The 21,137-nt window shown below is 43.7% G+C and overlaps 1 protein-coding gene across 6 annotated transcripts in view; it reads right to left on the minus strand.

The window, feature by feature from the left end:
• The window catches only part of LOC139651122 (oxysterol-binding protein-related protein 9-like), a 33,589-nt gene that overhangs the window by 9,649 nt on the left and 2,803 nt on the right, over positions 1 to 21,137 (minus strand). For 3 of the 6 annotated variants that reach the window (XM_071527971.1, XM_071527968.1, XM_071527973.1), the window contains 8 exons: positions 19,397 to 19,475; positions 12,024 to 12,100; positions 7,470 to 7,565; positions 6,569 to 6,616; positions 4,874 to 4,903; positions 4,734 to 4,784; positions 4,107 to 4,145; positions 160 to 253 (listed from right to left, as the gene is read on the minus strand). In XM_071527971.1, the coding sequence (XP_071384072.1) occupies positions 160 to 253; positions 4,107 to 4,145; positions 4,734 to 4,784; positions 4,874 to 4,903; positions 6,569 to 6,616; positions 7,470 to 7,565; positions 12,024 to 12,100; positions 19,397 to 19,475 (514 nt within the window). Of the gene's footprint in view, positions 1 to 159; positions 254 to 4,106; positions 4,146 to 4,733; positions 4,785 to 4,873; positions 4,904 to 6,568; positions 6,617 to 7,469; positions 7,566 to 10,132; positions 10,304 to 12,023; positions 12,101 to 19,396; positions 19,476 to 21,137 lie in introns of those variants that run through there. The other 3 variants (XM_071527972.1, XM_071527970.1, XM_071527974.1) reach the window with 2 other exon arrangements.

The following is a 21,137-nucleotide window of genomic DNA, read 5'->3' on the forward strand; positions in this document are numbered from 1 at the left end:
CGAATACAAATTCATGACTTCTCCAAAACATCTCTCCCTTTTATCATTTTTCATAACTTATCCGGGCCTGGAAAACACAATTTTGAAAGTCTACTATCTTTTTCAGGAGTGTGGGAACCCTGAGAAGAGACAGTGAGCAGGCAGACAGATGTTCGGTACCTGTGGGAAGTGTGGTCTGTGTTGGCATGGTTGTGTTGACTACAGGAGTGTCCAGAGGAGGCTGGAAGATCCCATCCACTGGGTTGATGGTGCTCTGGAGGGGAACACAAACAAAAACAACCATTGCCATCAACACCACAAATACCAGCCTCGCACGTCACATCTGACACCTTCCTGCAACAGTAAGACCCCCATGCCATTGCCTACCTACCAGTCCAAAATGCAAGGGGCTAAAACCAGTATTGAAAATAAATCATGTAAGTGTATCATGTCAGTTTCTATAGGTGTATATACACTCACCGAGTACTTTATTAGGAACACCATACTAATACTGGGTAGGTATCAGTTTCAGCTCAATGTTAACCGACTACCAAAGTGAGATTCGCCTCAAGGTTCGACGTGTTGCATTCTGAGATGCTTTTCTGCTCCCACAGTTGTAAAGAGGTTATCTGAGTTACTGAAGCCTTTCTGTCAGCTCCAACCAGTCTGGCCATTCTCCTCTGACCTCTCTCATCAACAAGGCGTTTCCGTCCGCAGAACTGCCGCTCACTGGATGTTTTTTGTTTTTCACACCATTCTGTGTAAACTCTAGAGACTGTTGTGTGTGAAAATCCCAGGAGATCAGCAGTTTCAGAAATACTCAAACCAGCCCGTCTGGCAGAAAGTCAATGAGAATTTTTCCCCATTCTGATGTTTGATGTGAACATGAACTGAAGCTGCTGACCTGTATCTGCGTGATCTTATGCATTGCACTGCTGCCACATGATTTGCTGAATGGACAATTGCATGAATAAGCAGGTGTACAGGTGTTCCTAATAAAGTGCTCGGTGAGTGTATGTGTACAAGAATGGGAATGTGTGGGAGTATGTAGGCTTTGCAGTATATGCATGTATGTATGTGTATATGTAGGCCTATCTGCATGTGTATATAAATACATATATACATACAGTATATACCTCTTGTCTTGTGTGTTTATCTGAAAATTAATAAAAAGGGAAAGAAAAAAATGGAAAAAAAGGAAAAAAAGAAAAGAAAATTAATCAAACCCTAACCAATCAAGGTTTTCATACTGTCTGCAGTCATGAATGAAAACACCATTTTAGTTTTGAACGTCCAGGAGGTGTGGAGAGCTTAATTTAACAGTAAATAAATAAAATAAAATGAGGCAGTGTGCCTATAAGCTGACCACAATGACATACCATGCACTTAAACCTTTTCCTTTATTATCCAAGCCAAGTGTCTATGTAAGCTTTCACCCTAGATTATGGCACTAACTATAGTTGCATCAGAGCTTGTGTGCTGGTACATATCAGCTTAATGTTATAACTGAGCACTGACTAGAACAGTGTAATAAAATATGCACAACCCGGGCCTGAGTAGATCAATTGCTTTCACTCTATTTCCTGGAAAGAGTGGGATTACCAGATTCCATTAATCTAATCAATACGGAGCCATCTACAAAGCTTGAAATCTTTAACGCAGGCAGTAGCTTTATACAATAACTAAGAGCGGCTCCTGAACTCAGACCAACCTTCCAGTCGGACCGGAGTTAATTAACTCCGCTGGGCTGCAGACTAAATCTGTAACATGTTTCGTCTCTCTGGCTCTTGGATTTCCCCGTGGTAAAAATCTGCAGAGGCGCGCTCATCTGCTGTGGCCTGCTCTCATCAACACTTCTTTAACATCATGTGCACACACATGTATGCACACACACACAAACACAAAGCAGCCTGTTGCCTCGGTGTAATGGGGTCACTGGCACCATTGACCCAGCTGACTGGAACTCTGTCAACAATAAGCGCTAAAGAAAAACCATATCGACCCCTATTCCCTAACAACTACCCCCCCCCATACACCCTCCACCCCACCGCCCCCCCTCCACCCCCCCGCCCCCAATCCCCACCCTGGGGCTCTTGGTAGCGCTGTCAGTCTGAACGTGTCAGATGGACTTAGACCTACGTCAATATGATGTAACCGGTAGTTATTTTTTCGACCTTATTTACACAGGTGTTTTTTTCAGTCATCTGAGATCAACAGGAATACACAAGGGACAGTGAGCCAGTTAAAAGCCAAGGGGAGATTCTCCACCTGTGCCCCGACACCGGGCTGGGAGGAGGAGGAGGAGGAAGACGGCCTACAGGAAAAGACCAAGGTTAGATTGGAAAACCAGTAAAGGGGCAATAGGGCCTCCACAATCCCAGGATGCAATGTTGAGCATGTTGCATGAAAGATGATGACCAGAGAGGAAAGAAGAGCAGTGATGTAAAAGTCATGTATGATTGTTTTTCAGAATGGAATCGCTCCCTCTAATACTATTCTACAAAGCAGCAGGACAGTTTGCTGGAGAGAGATTTCACCCAGGTGGGATGGAATAAAATATCTCACTTCCAATAAAGGAGTGCTGATTGATGCAGCAATTTGATTTAGAACTCAGTATTCTCCTCCGAGTCCAGGAAACTGCCACTACAGTGTCTCCACAGTCAACAAAAATTATGATCAAAGTATGTTCAGAGGTGGAAAAGGGCATGCAGTGGAGAGCAGTGTGAGATCTCAGCTCAGAGGAAGATTTAGGAGAAAATCTCTTTTCCCTTTCTGTTTGGCCTCCTGTCCTCTCTTCTCTCTATCATCTTCCATCTCCCCTCCCTTTCTCCCTTCTCTCCTTTCTGCCTCTCCTCCGCTGCCTGGCGCTTTTTGCCTCGTCCACGTGCCTCCAGGAAAGTAAGGCAATGGCTCCTAATTATAGCCAATTACAGAAATATTGCTCTGTCATGGTGGGACCAGAGAGTGGCCTTGCAAGCAGGCGATGAATCAGAAGCAGGGGAGGAACGCAGCCGGGCAGAGGGAGGGGGTTACAGCTGAAGACGGCTTCAAGAAATGGCTAACGATCAATATATTTATTTTACTGAATGTATTATTAATGCAGCGGTTATCTAGAGCAACAGAGCGGGCCTACACCAATTATGGCACATAAATTATTTGGGACTGACCTGACTTCTGGTGGGCTTGATTTAAGGGATTTTTGCACAATGATGCAGTTTTAAGGTAATTTCCTCATCCTTCAAAGTCAGTCAAACCTGCCGCTAGTATTTAAAGTATTACCTTTAGGCCTATGTAGGCCTAGGTCTACAGTTCATTCAGCATATGATTTACACTGTAGGCCTGCAGGCAACGTGACACATACACAATCCAAACATCTAATGATTCTAAAGCTGCCGAGATATGTTTAGCACAAAGCCTATGGCATAAAAAGCACACGTGCAGTTTAATGTGAGCATGTAGCTTATACTGCCCTATTAATACTCCATAATACTTATGCCTGTGAGATTAAGTCTGCTGTAAGAGCAGTGCAGGCCCCTGAGCTGCCCTGACCCTGTGGGCTTCTTGCTTTAAAACATGAAGTCTGGAGGCCAGTGGAGCCAGTAAACAGCTCTCTGGACGGACTGCCATCTATTAGTCCTTGATGGTTCAATAAGCAGGCAAAGCGCACAGGGATAAATCGATGGAGAATTAGTTGACTCTAATTAGTGGGGGCGGGGTAAGTGAACTGTAACACCCTCTCATATGCAGGCATGCACACACACACATACACACGTGTATACACTATGTGCACATACACAATCTGCAACAAATAATGTGCATTTTTGCTAACAAACATTGCACATATTCTGTGTCTTTATGGAGAGAACAGTTCCCACCCACTGATAGAGGAATTTCAAAACTGAGCAGAAAGCAGGAAATGTGCAGAAAGCAGATAATGTTTAATTTAAACAGAGAATAGAGGTGGCAGACAAGAGGGACATTTGAGACAGAGCTTATCTCCAAATTAGATGGCATGCACTAAAAAGATTTATCTCCTTTTCTACAATGTAGAGTAAATTAAGTGGAAAAGAAGGTTAGGAGTTTGCTTGATTTCAATTTTTGTCATGGACAGAGAATGTCAAACTTACTATAAGTCCGTTTGCGTGTTGCTGTTCGTTACTTTGGTCCTTAAAATTTTGAGAAGACAACGTTAGACTACTTGTGTAGGAAGGTTCAACTGTCATTTTTAAAAAAAGCAGGAAATGAAAAAAGCATCCTGAACATCAGAGTGCAGTGAGATCCATCCCATCCCGCTCATCACATGGAACTTCATAATATTCACTAACTGGCCACATGCAGTAATCCTTTCATCACATGGTAAAATCCATTACTTCTGGCCCAATATCATACAGGTAGAATAGTTCTAACATGCCAATTTCTAGACTAATTTACCCATGTCTTCAGTCTCATTCATGGGAAACTGAGTTCTGAGTTTTAAAAAATGCCAAATGTCTCACCTAACAACCACATGAAGCAGAAATGCTTGCTCCACTTCCTCTCAAAGGGTTGAATGGAACATGTGATGAAATGAGTACTGGGCTACACCCTCATCAACCACCAACCCAGATAGCAACTGTAAGTGGGGAGCTACTTTAGAAACACAGAAAAGGTAACACAGTGCAACGTGAGGTGGGCTCACAAGAACAATGACATGGTGCAATGGCAGACCCAAACTACAGAGAGGTGAAAGACAGATGTGTTGATAATGTGTTTACCTTGGCAATTTGCAGCAATACAATACAGTGCTTGATGGACTCTACCATACTCTGAAAGAGAAAGACAAATTGAAATACAATACATAGACAAAGACTCGAAAAATGAAAGAAAGGAAAAATGTGTTTAAGTTCTGACTTACACAAGTAGTCTCTTTCAAATTTTCAATTTTCTGAAAAAGACAAAACAGATTCACAAATCAAATTACATGTCTAGCTTTCAAAAACAACAATCTCAATTGTTCAAAAGTAGAATGGCTGATGTGATCGGTTTCACTACAAATAAATAGTAAAAAACATTGAAGCACTGATCTCCAACTGGCCGGCAGCAGCTTATTTTGTGCTGTTGGCCAGGTCCAGCAGGACATCTCACATCACACCCATCTTAGCTTCTTTACATTGGTTTCCCATCAAGTTTAGGATTCAATTTAAGGTCCTTGTAATCACATATAGAGCCCTGCATGGCCAGGCACCTGTGTACATCTGTGACCTACTCCATCCCTACAAAATCGAAAATTGTGGCTCCTAAACTGTGGAACGCTCTTCCATTGGATTTAAGATCTGCGGTCTCTGTTGACTTTTAAAAAGCAGCTAAAGACTCATCTGTTCAGACTGGCCGTTGTCTAGCCTCTTGTGTCTGTAATTCTGTGTGTTTTAATGTCCTTAGTCCTTTGTTTTTATGTTTTATTGTTTTTTACTGTTTTATGGTCTTATTTTAACTATTTTACTTGTAAAGTACTTTGTGACTTTGCTCTGTGAAAGGTGAAGGAAACTTTACTTACTTACAATGGAAATCTACCAGGTATTTTCCCCTACTTAAAGGGACTGGTGAAGTCACAGTGACAAACAACTCAAACTGACCAAAAGCCAAAAGACTAATCTCAGGGAGGAAGTGAATCAGACAGCTGCTGGGATAAAACAAAAGGCCACTGACACACTAAGAGGGCCTGAAACTGAAGGCTTCCTCCAATGAAGCTACAAGTTATATTGTATATAAGACACAGATCTGCTTTGGTGGACTGATATGTTGACCTGAAAATCTAGAAAACAAGAAGTGCAACAACGTTAATGTCGTGTGAAATTCAGTTTTTTCCTCCGATCGATACGGTTCATTAAAACACATACGTCCAATAACTAAGTCATCACGTCTTAAGATAATGTTATAAAACAGACAGGGCCTCTGTGCATCAGCCATCCTTGACATCCTGAATGTGCCATTTTTAGCCGATGGGCTAATTGTGTTAGTCTGCGCAGAGACCGTCTCTGATCAGGTGTCTGTCAGTCCGCCTCCCTGCTGTTAACCATGGCTCTAATGATAGCAAATGCAAAATTGCGGGGAGCAAAATGTCACTTTTTGGTAGGATTAGATACGATCAGAAATTTGAATGGCAACATGTCAGATACGATAACGATCTATGTCGAATGAAAGCATATTTCATTACGCAATGGAATAAACTGTTCTGTGTTAGATTAGTACATTCACCTGTTTTTTGTAACAGAATCAGACCATTCTCAAACCATTTTCTCAATAAAAACATGCAGAGAAATATGTGACAAATGAAAGATCTCACTGAGAGAACCCAACGGTTTGAAACTTGGTGATACCCTTCAAACCTTTCCGATGCCTTAAAACCGACGATAAAACGTCAATATCTGCACCATGATATGGTGACCGATAGATATCTGTGCCGTGCCGACAGCTATCGTCCTTTCGTTCCCCAGCGGTACGTGTCAGCCCGCCTCCCCGCCGCTAGCTGCGGCTCTGACGACAGCGAGAGCAGGAGCAGGGGACCGGAGAGCTGGAGACTCAAGGACAGAGCAGCACTGTTGGTACTCACCCTGCGTGATTCATCCTCTTTGCAGTCCTTGATCTTCTCATCAAAGAGCTGTGTGAGAGCAAGAGAGAACAAGAGGGAAAAAAAGAGAGATGGAATATGAGCTGAGAGATGGGTATGCAGTCAAATGAATGTCTGAAACGATCAGAAGGTGAATCTATTCAGACGGTGTGGCTTGAGATAATATGTGGCAAGTAGTGAGCTATTCTCACCGAGGAAGTAGACACTAGTATTCACTTTGCTGTTCTGACAGTGTGCTTGGGAGAGTATGAGACTTAATATACTGCTAGTTCTTCAAACAATAGGACATTTGTTTTGTAAATCAACATCATGCATCAAATCAATTTTACTTTTTTTAATAACATTTCTGCTTTAGCGAGTGGACAGTGGAAATGGACAGGAAATTCACGATTCGATACAGCCACAATATGATAGATAATAATATAATAAATAAAAGTTAAATGACAACAAAGTCTGACAGTCTGTGCAGAATTATGTTTCTTTCTGAGCCACAAATCTTTCTAGTAATGGCACTGGCTTGCTAAAATGTAAACAACAATTTAAAAATGTCACTCCAAAGTGCAAATAATATATTTTGGATGGAGAGCTTGTGAAATTGTGATCGGCAAGCCATCTCATTTGTGATTACTGCAGCAGAATAACATGTAGCTAATATCACAATTCATTTTTCTGCCATTTCAGGCTGAATATTTTATTCTTAAAATTTTTCATAAATTTCACTGATCTGTGTGGTAATCTTTCCTTCAGATGGACCATGTGTAACCTCCAGCACCATAGCCAAAAACACACAAGTGAGCAGTGGATATCCTATATTTCTCATATACTGTATATGAAAGCTTGAAATATTCCAGATGAATGTGTGTGTATCTACACAGCATCTTACCTTTAGCTGGTCGATCAGAATCTGTAGGTAGGCATCAGCTTCAGCTAGCTTCTTGTCAAAGTCTTGGACGCTCGGGACAAATCCTGTCTCTGCCTCCTGACGACAGAGAGAAACAAACACACAACAGAACATTAGCAAAGCTCTGCATGCAGCCTGCATGCATGTATCCAAATCAAAGATAACCAAATCCACATCCAAGAAAAAAGGCATGTTAGTATTTGCACATTCAAATAAAATGTGCAGACGTTACCAATAATCCAGGTCATGTATTCACATGTAAGCCATTCATATAAAGAGCTGTTTGTCTGTCAGCTCCTGGCCAGGTAGGCTTTGTAACTGTTACACAAAATGGTGGACAGAAACATCAACGGTTTAGGAGAATCTTCCAGCAATGCACTGTACCGGGGCAGATATGAATAGTATTGTTTAAAGGCTAGCCAACATAAAAGGCCAGGTCTGTCTGCCTGCTGCCTGCCTCACTAGAGGTCAGCACATTTCAGGTTTCAGCAAAATTGAATCAAGGAACCGAAGGCTAGAGAGAATTAAGCCGTTGACAGATAACAGTAGATGTTCTTTACATGAGAGACATGGGACCTGTGTGTATGTGCATGTGTGTATGTATGGGTTAAGGTGCATTCGAGTTCATTCCGTGGTGTTTGTTAATTAGTTTACCTTAAAAGCCCCATCAGAAACACAGAGTCCACACAGACACACAGACACAGACATACACACACAGGCACAGACGTTTTCATTACGTAATATCCATTAAAAGGTAATTACTAGACTATTGGCTGAACAGACGTGACCAGGCATCTGTCTCTATCTGTCTGTGCTCACCCAAGCGCCCAGAACAATCCAGCTGGCTTCGGCACAAAACCGAAACAGAGAAATGAACGGATACACAGCTGCACACGCACACAACTTCCCTTAAAATCACCCTAACATTAATGTCAGGGTCCGTAGTCACTGATTAAAAAAATATACAAAACGACACTTCTGAAATAGAAAAGCAGAGAGAGCAATAGTAAAAGAGCTACTGATTATTTAAAGAAGGAAGCCCTGTAAGCTGAGTAAATCAAACACTCTCTTATCAAACCGTTCTGAGTGCTACTGTTGCTTTGGTTTTGCAGCGTCGCAGAGTCATGGTGCGTCCAGAGGAGGAGGGGGGCTTTCTCCCTGCTGAAGTGGATGTCATAGGGATGTGAAGAAAAGCCATTAACAGCCAAACACCATAAGCAGCTGCCCCAGCTCGAGCCCGACTAAAGTTTAAACTGTAAAAAACGACTCGCTTTATAGAGAACAAAGTCTGAGTTAGCTCACTAACCATGAAGCCAGCAGTAACTGTCCAAACTTCCTCAAAGGATCAAAGGTGCCTGGTGCTTTCGCTGGCAGTGTGAGTGCAATATATTGATGGCCACTTGGGCGCCTGAGCAAAAAATCAAATAAAACAAACAAAAATCTGCCAAATGTCTTCTTCTATGTGTGTGTGAATACATGTGTACGCACAGGGAGAGCTGCAAAGATTAAAAGGTTATCTCTAACAAACTCCAGATGTCCTGCTGACTCAGTTTGGCCTACTTCAGCCTATATCTGAAGACAAAGATAGGAAGGGAATCAAATGAATAAAAATAGCACTTGCTGTGGATTCTATATCATTATCAACCCTTTTCCAGGCAGGGATATGCATAGTCATTGTAATACAGGCTAGCTACATCCAGAGGATTAGCTTTGCTCGGTCAGTAGGGGGACAGGTTTCAATCACAGGGATAGATTTTCACACTACACTGTGGAAAAAACACTTCAGTTTATCAGAAAGTGCTGCAGAGCATCAGATCAGAATCAAACTTAAATTCAGCAACTTTCTGATCACCAGGATCATGAAAAATACATGGAGATACTTGAAGCTGCTCACACAGCAGTTAACAAAGCTGTATTGACAGAAATACAAAGACATCTGTCTATGTCAATAGATAGCCTACTGTTTCCAAATCAATAATACACAACTGCCCATTTTTGTGTTATGGGCCTAAAAAGGAATGGAAAGAAACTATGATTAAACAGACCCATAAATCACAGCGGGATGATGCAACTGACAAAGTGAACCAAAGAAAAAAAAAAAAACAAGATGAAAAAGAAGTATAAAGAAAGAGCCCCTATCATTATGTAGCAAACAATATCTCTGTTTTGTCAACACACACAATGGAGGGGAAGTGTTTTTCAGTGTGACCAGATAAGCTTGGAAACACAAAGTCAGAAGCAGGTGCTTGGTTTATAAACAGCTTCACAGCACTCACTCCTTTGCTGTTCCTAAAATATTCCAGGCCAAAGAACTTGGTCTGTCTGCACCTCGACTCCCACTCATTCCCACAAGAAAGACTGTGCGCTCGTGTGTGTCGGGGGCATAGTGGGGATTCTCAGAGCAGCTTGCAAAGTCTCACACACAAACGCTCACACACACACACACCCACCCACCCCAGACCCTACAAACAACAGTACCCTCCCACTCCCCTCCCTTTTCTATTTGTCTTTCCACGCGGTGTGACCCAGTTTGGAACGCTGCTGTCCCAGCAGCGCACTGCAGCCGTTGAGTTCCCCTTGGTGCAGTGGCGTATGTGTGTGCGTGTGTGTGTGTGTGTGTGCCCGCGTATGTGTGTTTTACTTACTGGATGCCTTGCTCCAATGGACATGCCTCGTCAGGCCCTGACCGTCTCTCTCACCAAACCCCTGGCCTGGCTGACACAGGATCTTTCCTCCTTCTCTGCCTCCGTTATTCTGTTTTTCCCTCCCTACAGCAACAAATCTCCTGCTCTCTGCCACTGCTGGACTTAATGTTCCCTCTCCCGCCTCCTCCCCACGGAAACAGAAAACAGTCCCCTCCTCTTGCTCTCTGCAGTCTGCCAATATAAACCACAGCAGCCTCCAGACTGTGAGCTAGCTGGGCAGCTAGTCTGGCTACAGTATATCCTTCAGCAGCAGTATCAGCTGAGCGCTGGTATGAGGGCAGACAGAGCCGAGTTAATCCTGGACCCTCCCCTGGCAGGAAGCGCACACTTCCTCTCACGCAGGCAGAAAAGAAAAAAACACAGAGCAGCAGCCAGTGCTGACAGGGACAGGCACTAACGGCTGCTCTGATTGGCTGAGGCAGTGGGGGCAGATGTTTGGCTGATCGAGCAAGCAGGTCTCTGATTGGCTACTGTTGGGTCATATGATGCTATGCCAGCAGCATGCTAACACAGTGTTTGTGTGTGTGTGTGTGTGTGTGTGTGTGTGTGTCAGTCATGCAGCTGCAAGCAGGCACACGCAGCCTGTCAGAAGGATTTTCTACAGAAAGAAGAAGGTATGGCAAAGAAAAGAGGGAGGGAGGGAGGGAGGGAGGGATACCAAATAAAAAGGTTCGTCATACTTGTCATGGGGAAAAAGAAAAGGGGGAGATGGAAGGAAAGAGGTACACGTAGAAGGGATGATGGGAGGGAGAGAGGGAGGGAAGGAGGAGAGAGGCTTGGTTTAGAGAAGCAGAGCAGAACAGAAGGTAGAGACAAACAACTGGAGGGCAGGAGAGCCAGGCAAGAGAATCGCCTGAGACGCACTCAGTCATAACACCCATAAAGCACAGAAACACAAACAGCAAGGAGACAAAACAGCAGGTATGCTACTGCTGTCAACAACTGTACAGACCAGCTGTAAATCAAGTGAAAAAAACATTGTGTGTGTGCTAAATCAAGCAGTCTTTCCATAAAACTAATAAGCACTGGTCTCCATCAGCACTCAAACCAAGTCTAACATCGCCACTAACACCCTCCCTGTTTTACTGCCCCTCTGCTGCAGTGGCCACAGAGGGACACTCATGTTACCAGATTAATTTCCTTTTATACGTAAATGACTCGTCGTTGACCCGTCGTTGCTGTGCTGCTGACTAATGGCCGATGAAATCAGGCACAAGTAAGACACATAAAGCTACAAAATGGCGAGAACAAACCCTAAGATGCAAATCCTTATAAAGCTGTCATTATATGGTTGATGCCATTTATAAAACTGATTTATGAAGTATGCAAATACAGCTGGCGCTTTTATTCTGGGTTATAATAAAAATCCCACAATAGATGATTAGATGTTATCTAAGTAAAGTGTATTTCAGTTAGTCGGCCTAGCTCTTTCTCCTGTGTGAATCCAGAACATCCAAACATGCTCAACAAAGTGAATCTATTATACATTAACACCTAGTTGACTATACACACACAAGCATATTCTTCAGGCATTCTAGAGAATAGTATGTTTACATAGGAAAATAGAGGTGGTAAATAGTAAGACTGCTAGCACAGATGCTGAAATAGGGAATTTGCCTACACAACCAACCAAGTGAACATGGATATATCTGAAAAAATAAAAGATCTTCCATGCAACAAGGAGAGAAGTGGATAAAGTGATGCTTCACAACATTAATTTGTTCCCCTACTCTGCTTCCTAAAAGCTGAAAATTCACTATAATGGATCTCTCTCTCTCTCTCTCACACACACACACACACACACAGATGAGTGCAGGGTGAGTGTACTTACCCTGAGTTGGAGGGTGTGACGGAGGATAGTTCCCTCTAAGGCGTGGATCCACTTCTCCCGCTCGTCTGCATCTCGCGCTGAGGGCAGAAGCACACAGACACACCCAGTGAGCCATGTTTTCCATACAGACACCGTCAGCACCATTACCCCTCTGTTACATATTAATGACACGAGAACAACACTGAAATGACACTAGTGCTGGGCCAAACAGCGTCAGAACCTGTGTATTCATCTCAGACAAGATAGCTGGCGTCCATACTAATTAGCCTATTTATATTCCCTGGGTTCTGTCTAACCTGATGTTCAGGGATTACGTTTCTCCGTTCTGTGCTCATCATAAAAAAGCATCATAAGGGCAAATGAGTTAAAAACTGTCCAGAGCGGTGAGGCAGTTGTGGTTAGCTGGCCTGGTTCCTAACCTGGAGCCTTGAGGGTTGGCTTACTAGACAGGCCAAGGCAAGGCAAGGCTGAGCTGGGCTGCACCCTCAGAGCAAAGACAGAGAACAAACACAGGCTGCCACTGACATTAAACAGTGACCAGACCACAGGCCCTCGACACATGCAGCACACACAGACTGGAAAAGGCACGCATACACTCAGTGTCCAAGGCAGAAAGATACAATATTTTGAACTATGCCATGTATGGAAGAGGATTATGGCAACGTGAAATTCTGAGATTCTGAGTTTAAAGACAGAATTCTAAGAGAAAAACAATCTTTATTCTTATAATAGACCCTTTTCACGTCATCATGATAACAGCTTCCATATTGAGAAACCGGTGCATTACAACTCCCTCCCTTTTATTTTTGCGAAGAGGTAACTTTAGTCAAAAATCTTGTAGCCTGTCTCTAGTTTAGATCCAGAAGTCTACAAAAATAGTCTTTGTACTTCACCAATGTTAATTTTGGGAAGGTTGTGGAGCGATATAGTGAAGGCCAGAGCTGGCAACAGGAAGTTGTAATGCACCTGTTTCTCAATGCAGAAGCTGTTACCATGAAATGTGAAAAGGGCCTATTCTGACTTTAATCTCAGATTTCTGACTTTATTCTCAGAATTCTGACTTTAAACTCAAATACATTTTTCACATGTGGCGCTAATCGTCTTCCATAGACATGACAGAAGCTTTTCTGAGTTTGAATCCATCCAGTTGGGTTGTAGTGGATGCAGATGCTGTATACAGTATGTGCTGTGTATTAAAATTTCAAAGGTTTCAGATAGTGAATAGAAAGCAGCTTTACTACTGATTTACTTTACATGTGGATGATACACATGTAGTCAAAAAGGAAAAATAAAGACATAGTCTACCAAAGCTATGAGTAAAAAATCTCTATAAACTATGCCATTGAATTAGTGGGCTGACTGTATCCTGTGCAAGTGTCATTTTTCATTGAGTTGGGAATGGACAGTATGGTAGATGAATGGCCGGGCCAGCAGAGGCTGAGCAGCGCTACAGTAGGAAAGCTTTTAAAGACATTAAAGGCAGCCGGGCTCACGTCAATCCACTCAGACAGAGGCTCGCTGCCCTCTCACTTTCCCCTCCGCCACACGGACTCTCCAGAGGAGCAGATTACTGTGGCTAATGTTGTTTAGGTCTATTCATGACTGAATATAGGTAGTAACAGGGCCATTCAACAAAAACAAATAACGCCGCTGGGCTGTATGCAACTCAAAGAACTGTGTTGCTTGTCTTATCTTTGTCCTGGTCTGTGGATCACATGCATGACTTATTTATTTTCCCAGGTAGGTGTGAGAAGCTAGCCAGCTATGTCCCATCTCCTCATGGTAATTACTGTGCTAAACAAACCTATAGAGTCGTCCACATCAGTTGGCAAGTCAAGCAGCTAGTCACATGAGAAGGACACACTGTATGTCATGACACCGGCCGTCATCTGACCTGACTCCCTCAGGCAATCTGGAACACCTTTCAAACAGTCTGTTTAACCCTAACCCCAAGATGTTTTCTTGTAAACTTTTCCTTGTCTTGATGCGGCAATAAGGGAAAGTTTTCTGCAGAGTCCCTCTCAATCCTTAAGAAAAGGCTAAAGACCCAGCTTTTTAGTGAATACCTTCTCACCTAATGGCCCGTGTAACCAAACCAAAATTTTTTTTTTGCCTCTATGCACTCTTTGCATTGCCTCATAGTACTGCCTCGTAGCACCTATGTCCTGTTGGACCAGAACTTAGCTTTATAGCACTTACTCTCGTTGTTCTCTCCTAACTAGAACCTTGCTTGTGTTGTATGAAAATCTCATGTGTAAGTCGCTTTGGATAAAAGCGTCTGCCAAATGTGAAGTTGTAAATTGTAATTATAGGATAAGATAAGATAAGGATAAGATTTAAGACAATCTGAGCACAGCCTAGTATAGTAGGTATGTGCACACACCCAGAAGTTGCTGACAAAGAGGATACTGAGACTAGCAATCATATGGTAATCATATGAAAAAAAGATCAGCGAGAATCAGCATTGTGGTTTTTCTAAGGATTTAAGGTATCTGGAATATGCATCTCTCGTTTTTTTTTTTACCTAATGGGAGATTATCATTTGCCTACTTTTTTGTCTTCTTGATCACATTCGTGATGAATACACTTAATCCAAACTAGATGCTTCCCTTTATAGCGAGACAAAGGGATAGAAGCTGTTGCTTTGCAGCTATTATCCAATATAACAGAGGTAGAAGGGAGCAAAAGTCTAAAAGTCGTTAAGTTATAGTTTATTCTTCTCTAACTCTGTACAAACCTGACATTAACAACGCACTCTGGAGTTTTATGATGCAGTTTCAATCCCATAACGCTGTAACACAGTCTCACTGCCCGGCCTCTAAGTACTGTCCTAACAGAGGAAGGTGTGCTGACTAACCCGATTAGATTCTGATGCTTCCCCTCTGCTTAAAGGGAAGCAGAGAGGTACAGCAAGGCCATTAAGGGAACAGACACGCACATAAAGGTAACTCACACCAATAAAGCCCCACCCACCCACACCTCATTACAGACAGACTGAGGCAATTGCAGGAAGACCCACAGAGATACAGAGCTCAAATAGCAGCATGGCTCCAAATGAACCTCATCTGTTTCATCTATACATGGGAAATGGCAGAAAATACTGACGTTGAATGGAAAAAATATCAACATCAATTTCCATGTACAGAAAAAAATGAATTGCAGAGCCATCTGCAGTGCAGTGGTCCTCCGTCAGCCTGCAGTTCACTGCCTTGCTTATGTGCCCTTTGCCAGTGGAGGACACCTTCTGTGCAGGGTGAGGAATTAACACCAAACACCAGACAAATACTGGTAAATTTGAATTATGGCAACTTGATTTTGATCTTGATTTTATCTTTTGTTTTTATTTACTCCTTTGCAAAGTGTTTAGTAACTGTGTTTTGAAAAGTGCTATAAAATAAAGACCATTATTATTGTGTAATTATTACTTTAGCAGGTAACCAGACTCTTTTCCACTCCACTGTGCCTGGTGAGTTTCCTGTCCTGCTTATGTCTGCTTCCAGATACTCGTCAGTCCCTAACTTACATCCACCCGACTCTCTTTCATCTTTGTTAACCTTGATGCCAAACTTAAGCCCTTTTTTTTCCCATAAGCAGTCTGGTAGGTGAAGTGGAGTCTCTAATGTGCATGAATGAAGCTACTGGGAGCAACAGTGAAAGCACATATAGGTTTTATGGAAAGGAGTTTTTGACAAGGTCACATTGGCTGCAGACAGAAAGTGACATTGCAGACAAAGATACAGAGGAGAATGGTATTAATAGCTCTATGAAACATGTACAAGTGCACATACACCACACACACACACACAGATACCTTTCATATCCTGACAAACAGACTTGTACAGTTACGCAGACTAAGCTAACAGCACCGGTGGTGTATCTCTAACTAGGTGAGTCCATCTCCCATCTCTGTGGTCAGGGTATCCATCACATACATTTCCCTTCACAATGCTCTGCCTCTTGCCATACTGCTGCTCTTTTCTCCCAAAGGGCCCTGTGAATTATTTATCCTTCCCCTCTTCCTCCTCCTCCCGCCATCTTCAGACAAACTGATGGAGTGTACGAGCACTGGGGGTGGAGAGGGGGATTCTGATGCGGTGTACTAGTAGCTGTCAATGCTATGAAGTGGTATTCGGTGGGAAGAAAAAGCATCATATCAAAATGGAAAATACTGGTACATGCATAGTAGGAGGTTTTGAGGCAATACATGATCTCATGGTTCAATGTTGTGGTATCCGTTTCCGTGGGTTAGGGTTAATTAATACATTTGCATTGTCTGCTTTGGATTGATTGATTGACTGATGAAGTGGCGTAGTAACAACTGTTGGGGACAGCCTTGTAAGTAAATACACAGGACCAGATGCAGTCCAGAGGGAAAGGTGTGGTGGAAAATGGTGAGAAAGTAGAAATAGGGAAGAGAGCGGACAGTGCAGGTGAAATAGGGGTGAAGGACCCTGGGAAGAGAAGAAGAGGGAGAGAACGTGAAGGGTTCTCTTATCCGGGTCTGATGCTCCAGGCGGGCTAAAGGGCCTGACATAGAGGGAGGAGGAGATGAGAGATTGATAGCTACTGTAGATAAGAGGAGGAGCAGAGAGGAGGAGAGCGAGAGAAGAGAGAGGAAAGAGGAAAAGGGGTAGCTAAAGGGCTCTCAGGCAACTCTGATGCACCGCCGGGGGAGAGGGGCTGATGAATAATGGATGCTTCTCTAAATAGAAAGACAGTACAGTACAGAGCTGCACTCGGCCAGCCCAGAACTATACTTCACCTTCGTGGGCTGGTGACAGGGTGGCTCAGTGGTTAGAGAGACCGTCACATGACAGGAAGTCAAAACCCCTGTGTCAACCCCCGAAAAAAACACCAATGTTGTGTTTGTCAACAGCCATGTGTCCTATTAAACTGTTTGCCCTTACTCACTGTAAGTGGCTCTGGAGAAGAGCATCAGCTAAAAGCCTAAATTGTAAGTAAGGACTAGTCACATTTTTAATCCTTCTGCTTTACAATAACTCCTCCAATCCTCTGCCCAAAGCACACCCTCTATTGGACACACATATGCCATTTAGTGGATGCTTTCTCCTCCAAAGTGCCTTATAGCACTACAGGTGCATGCATTTCTTTGGATTTTTCACTATGTTGTTTATGAGTGGTCCCAGTGCAAATCAACCCCCTAACTTTGGCAGTGTGGATGCTATGCCCTGTCAACATGAGCTACAAAATCACACACAGAGTCCATACCTAACCCATGCCCAAACAGAACGACATGTATGCATGTCTGCACATCTGACGGACACACACAGACACACCACTGTGAATCTGGGGAGCTTAAGTGCGTAACATCCGCACACCAGGATCATGTCACAGCAACTGGGAAATCTCATCTCCCCAACATCCGGTGCATCCCGTGATATCTAGGCTAACAACTGATGTATCTGGTGTCTCATGTTAGGACACGTTTTACTGCTTTTCTGCCTGCTCCTGGAGTGGTGATACAGGCGACAGTACAGCAGTCCTCTGGTATCTGGACAGCAGATGTGTCTTATGATGGCAGAGAGAGTAGAATGGTGATCCTTTCCTCTAAAAATCTAAATTCATGAAAACAGAGTATCATTTACATGTATTGCTGATATTCTCCTGTCCTGACTGTGGTCTAGAAATTTGTCAGTGATGTATTTTTCCAAGGTAACTCAGATGACGTCCACTGACATCCAAACAAACGCAATAGAAGGAATGCACCTTTAACTCATGGAACATTACAGCTGAAGCCAAGCACACAGATTTACTGTGGCATAGAAAATTCCAGAATAAATTAAGACCGTAACCTTTGAATTGGCAACATCATTCACTGACATCAAACACGACGGTATTACAATGTGCATACAATTAGCCCCGTCCTGAGGATGTCTGGAAAGAATTAACTGTTAGGGTTACATTAACGTTTAGCATAACAAGCACAACCACGGCATTTCCTCACATCTTCACTCAAGAACAAGGACTAACAGCCATAACAATAAACATCCTTTTCCAAAAACCACACCTAGCCGACACAAACACTCGACTGACACTGGATACCGTACACACACCTCACCCTGTCATAACGCCTTATAGCCGATGGCTACAAAACAGTCAATTTCACACTACTCTGAACTGTCCTTGAACCTGAATTAACAACCCGATACACCCCAGCGCCGGAGAAACGAACGACCCCCCCACTCCCCTTCACCGCCTGTATATCCCAGAAAACAAACAAACAAAACGCCTCCGTTCCACCTCCGTCCTCCATCCTGACCGGCATGCACGCGGAGCGCAAGACGTGCATCGTTATCTCCTTACCCTTCCTTTTGTAGAACCACAGCATACAGCTTCGGAACACAGACATGGGAGAGGGCATGGAGGAGGTGAGAGGGGCGGGGGGCCCATGGACAGTGGCTGGTGACCGGAGCAGGTGGTGGTGGTGGTGAGGGGTGCTGGTAGTGACGGAGTGGGAGGGGAGGGGGGTGGGGTGATGGATACAATATGGACAGATGGAAGGACAGAGGTGGAAGAAAAAAAGTGGTGGCGGTTAGTTAAAGACCTGGCGGGGTGAAAGAGAGAAGAAGGGGGTCCGTCCACGGTGGACTGGATGGGACGGGACTGGGCAGCTCCCTGTCAAAAAAGGGGGGGAGGAAGGTAGGGAGGGAGGGAGGGAGGGGGGTGTTCTGGGTGAAAGCCAATCTTGTCCCGGTGGAGTGACTGGTTGTCAGATAGCGAGTGGCGGCGGTGTAGCGAAGAGCGAACAGCAGCAGCAACCAGAAGAGACAGCTCAGCTTCTAGCTCAGCAGTATTCCCTTATTATTCCCAGAGGTTCAGCTGCAGAGAAACACAAGCAGCAATCTTCCTCCTCCGGCACGGTCGGGGGAAGAAAAAAGAAAAAGAAAAAGCCTCGTTTGCTCGTTCTCTTCCAGAGGAATCTCTCTCTCTCTCTCCGCTTGCAGTGGAACAAATCTTATTTATCTAGAGAAACGCGTGTGTCAGTCCAACTCCACAAAGCTAGAAGAGTGTGACACGCTGCTGGTGAAAAAGATGGAAGAAAAAGCTCAGATGTACACAGCACGCCTTGACACTCTGCGTGTATGCCTGTGTGCATGTGTTTCCTGGCATTAGGGCAGAACAATCCACCTCTTTAAAAAGGCAGGGAGGGGAAAATTGAGTGTGTGTGTGTGAGGGAGAGAGAGAGAGGGAGAGAGAGAGAGAGAGAGCACGTGAGCAGCAGTGATGGATGCACAAGAGCAGACAAGAGAGAAAGACAGCCAAGACCATCAACAGAGGAAGGTGAGGGACTGATCGCATGAGAGGAAAAAAAATAATAATAAAAGAACAAAAACAAGAGAGGGGCTTCTCACCTTGAAAATGGAAAGTCTTCTGGTCCACAGTGATGGTGAATGTGCTGTCGTCCTCGTCATCGATGCCGATCACAGCTCCCTGGGAAACCAGAGAGAGAGAGAGAGAGAGAGGAGAGAGAAAGAGAGGGGGAAGGAGAAAGGAAAAAAAAACAGGAGCAGGCAGTCAGACAGAGGGACACGTCACACTCTACTCTTGATTTCTCGCTTTCTACCCTTCTGCCCTCCACATGTTCCTTCACTCCCTGCCTTGGTCTCTCTAGTAAATTACCCTTGGTCTGTCTCGCCACCTCACTCTCTCCCCTTCAAGTGCTCCATTTCTTCTTGCTTTCTTGCTTTGCCATCTCTTTCTCACACACACACACACTCTCTCTCTCTCTCTCTCTCACATACAAGTGCAGCCTTTTGGAAGTGGGCAGAGAAGAAGGGAGGAGGAGGAGGTGGGATTTGGGACAGGGGAGGAGGAGAAAGGCAGGGAAGGGTGGAGAGAAACACACATTGGGGACCAGCCGCTAGCGACGAACAGGAGAGAAAGCACTGCAGAGCAATGGCTTGCTGGCTAGCTGGGGCATTAGCACCTAGCAACGAGGCACGGTGTGTGACTCAGACCTGCCTAATAAAGCCAACCTGCAAATAAAGAAAACAAGACAGAGATATGGGGTAATCCTTACTGTGAAGTTGAGTAATAAGACTGCGGTCATGCCTGTAGAAATGTGAGTTGCCTAAGCTATTCTGAAAAAGGCACATTTGGATTTCCCTGAAATGGCACCTGAAAATGATCTGACAACAACACAAACGACCTGTGTGAAACTAAAACAGTGTAGGTTAGGCACTGTTAGTTGAAAATATATCCATCCACAAAATGACGGCTGCAACTTCCAAATTACAAGAAGCATTTTTTTTCTTAGAGGGAAAGGTATTTTAGACATCTTCGCAAACATCTTCCTAAACAACCCGCGGCCTGCAAATTAAGTTACGTTTGAGAAATTCTTCCCTTTTTTTGAACAAATTTAAGTCTTAGCATGTCATTTTCTCGAATTGTCAAAATGCTTTGAACATTGAGCATTCAAATTGCTGTGTCCACATGCATTCATAGGAAAAGAAAAGTCAAAATGTGACTGTGAGCAGTCCTAAAATGGCTGACATTTTACCTAATAGTAGCCAACAAGAAAATCTTCCACTACCTTCAGAGCCAGAACAGACAAATAATGAGGTGAGAAACATAATCTATTTGATTTCATAACACATCACATTACGAATACAAAAGCAAACCGTGTAGGCTTGGATTTAGCTGGAAAAACAATGAGCATTCGCTCACTCATTTACTTAATATGAGAGTCAGTTTGCATGTGGCTGGCAGGGCCGGGCAGGAACAGGTTCTGGCATGGGAATGCTGCTCTAGATTCAGAATAACTGCCAAGAGCCTAAAGGTTAACCACGTGTGCTGCAAAGATGGGAATTTGGATGAGTAGGAAATAAAAAAAACGGAGGACTCGCATCCAACCTCACTACAGCTTTCAGGAAAACAGGAGGACAGACTGAAAGGTGCACAAACCAAAAGTGGGCAGTAAAAAGACCTAAGTCAAGCACAATGACTAAAATGGCTAAGATTTCTTTATTAAGAACGAAAACAAAGGATTAAACCTATCAGTGAAGCCGTCTCTCAGTAGCCGTGTGGCTTTCCAGCGGCTAATGGATGTAGAGGACAATTCTTTGAGCCTTTAACACAAACACATCTGAAGTC

Source organism: Centroberyx affinis, unplaced genomic scaffold, assembly GCF_046629955.1.
Source record: "Centroberyx affinis isolate AG114_WGS23_722 - 3 ecotype Tasmania unplaced genomic scaffold, CSIRO-AGI_Caff_v1 ptg001598l_1, whole genome shotgun sequence".
Classification (NCBI taxonomy): Eukaryota; Metazoa; Chordata; class Actinopteri; order Beryciformes; family Berycidae; genus Centroberyx; species Centroberyx affinis.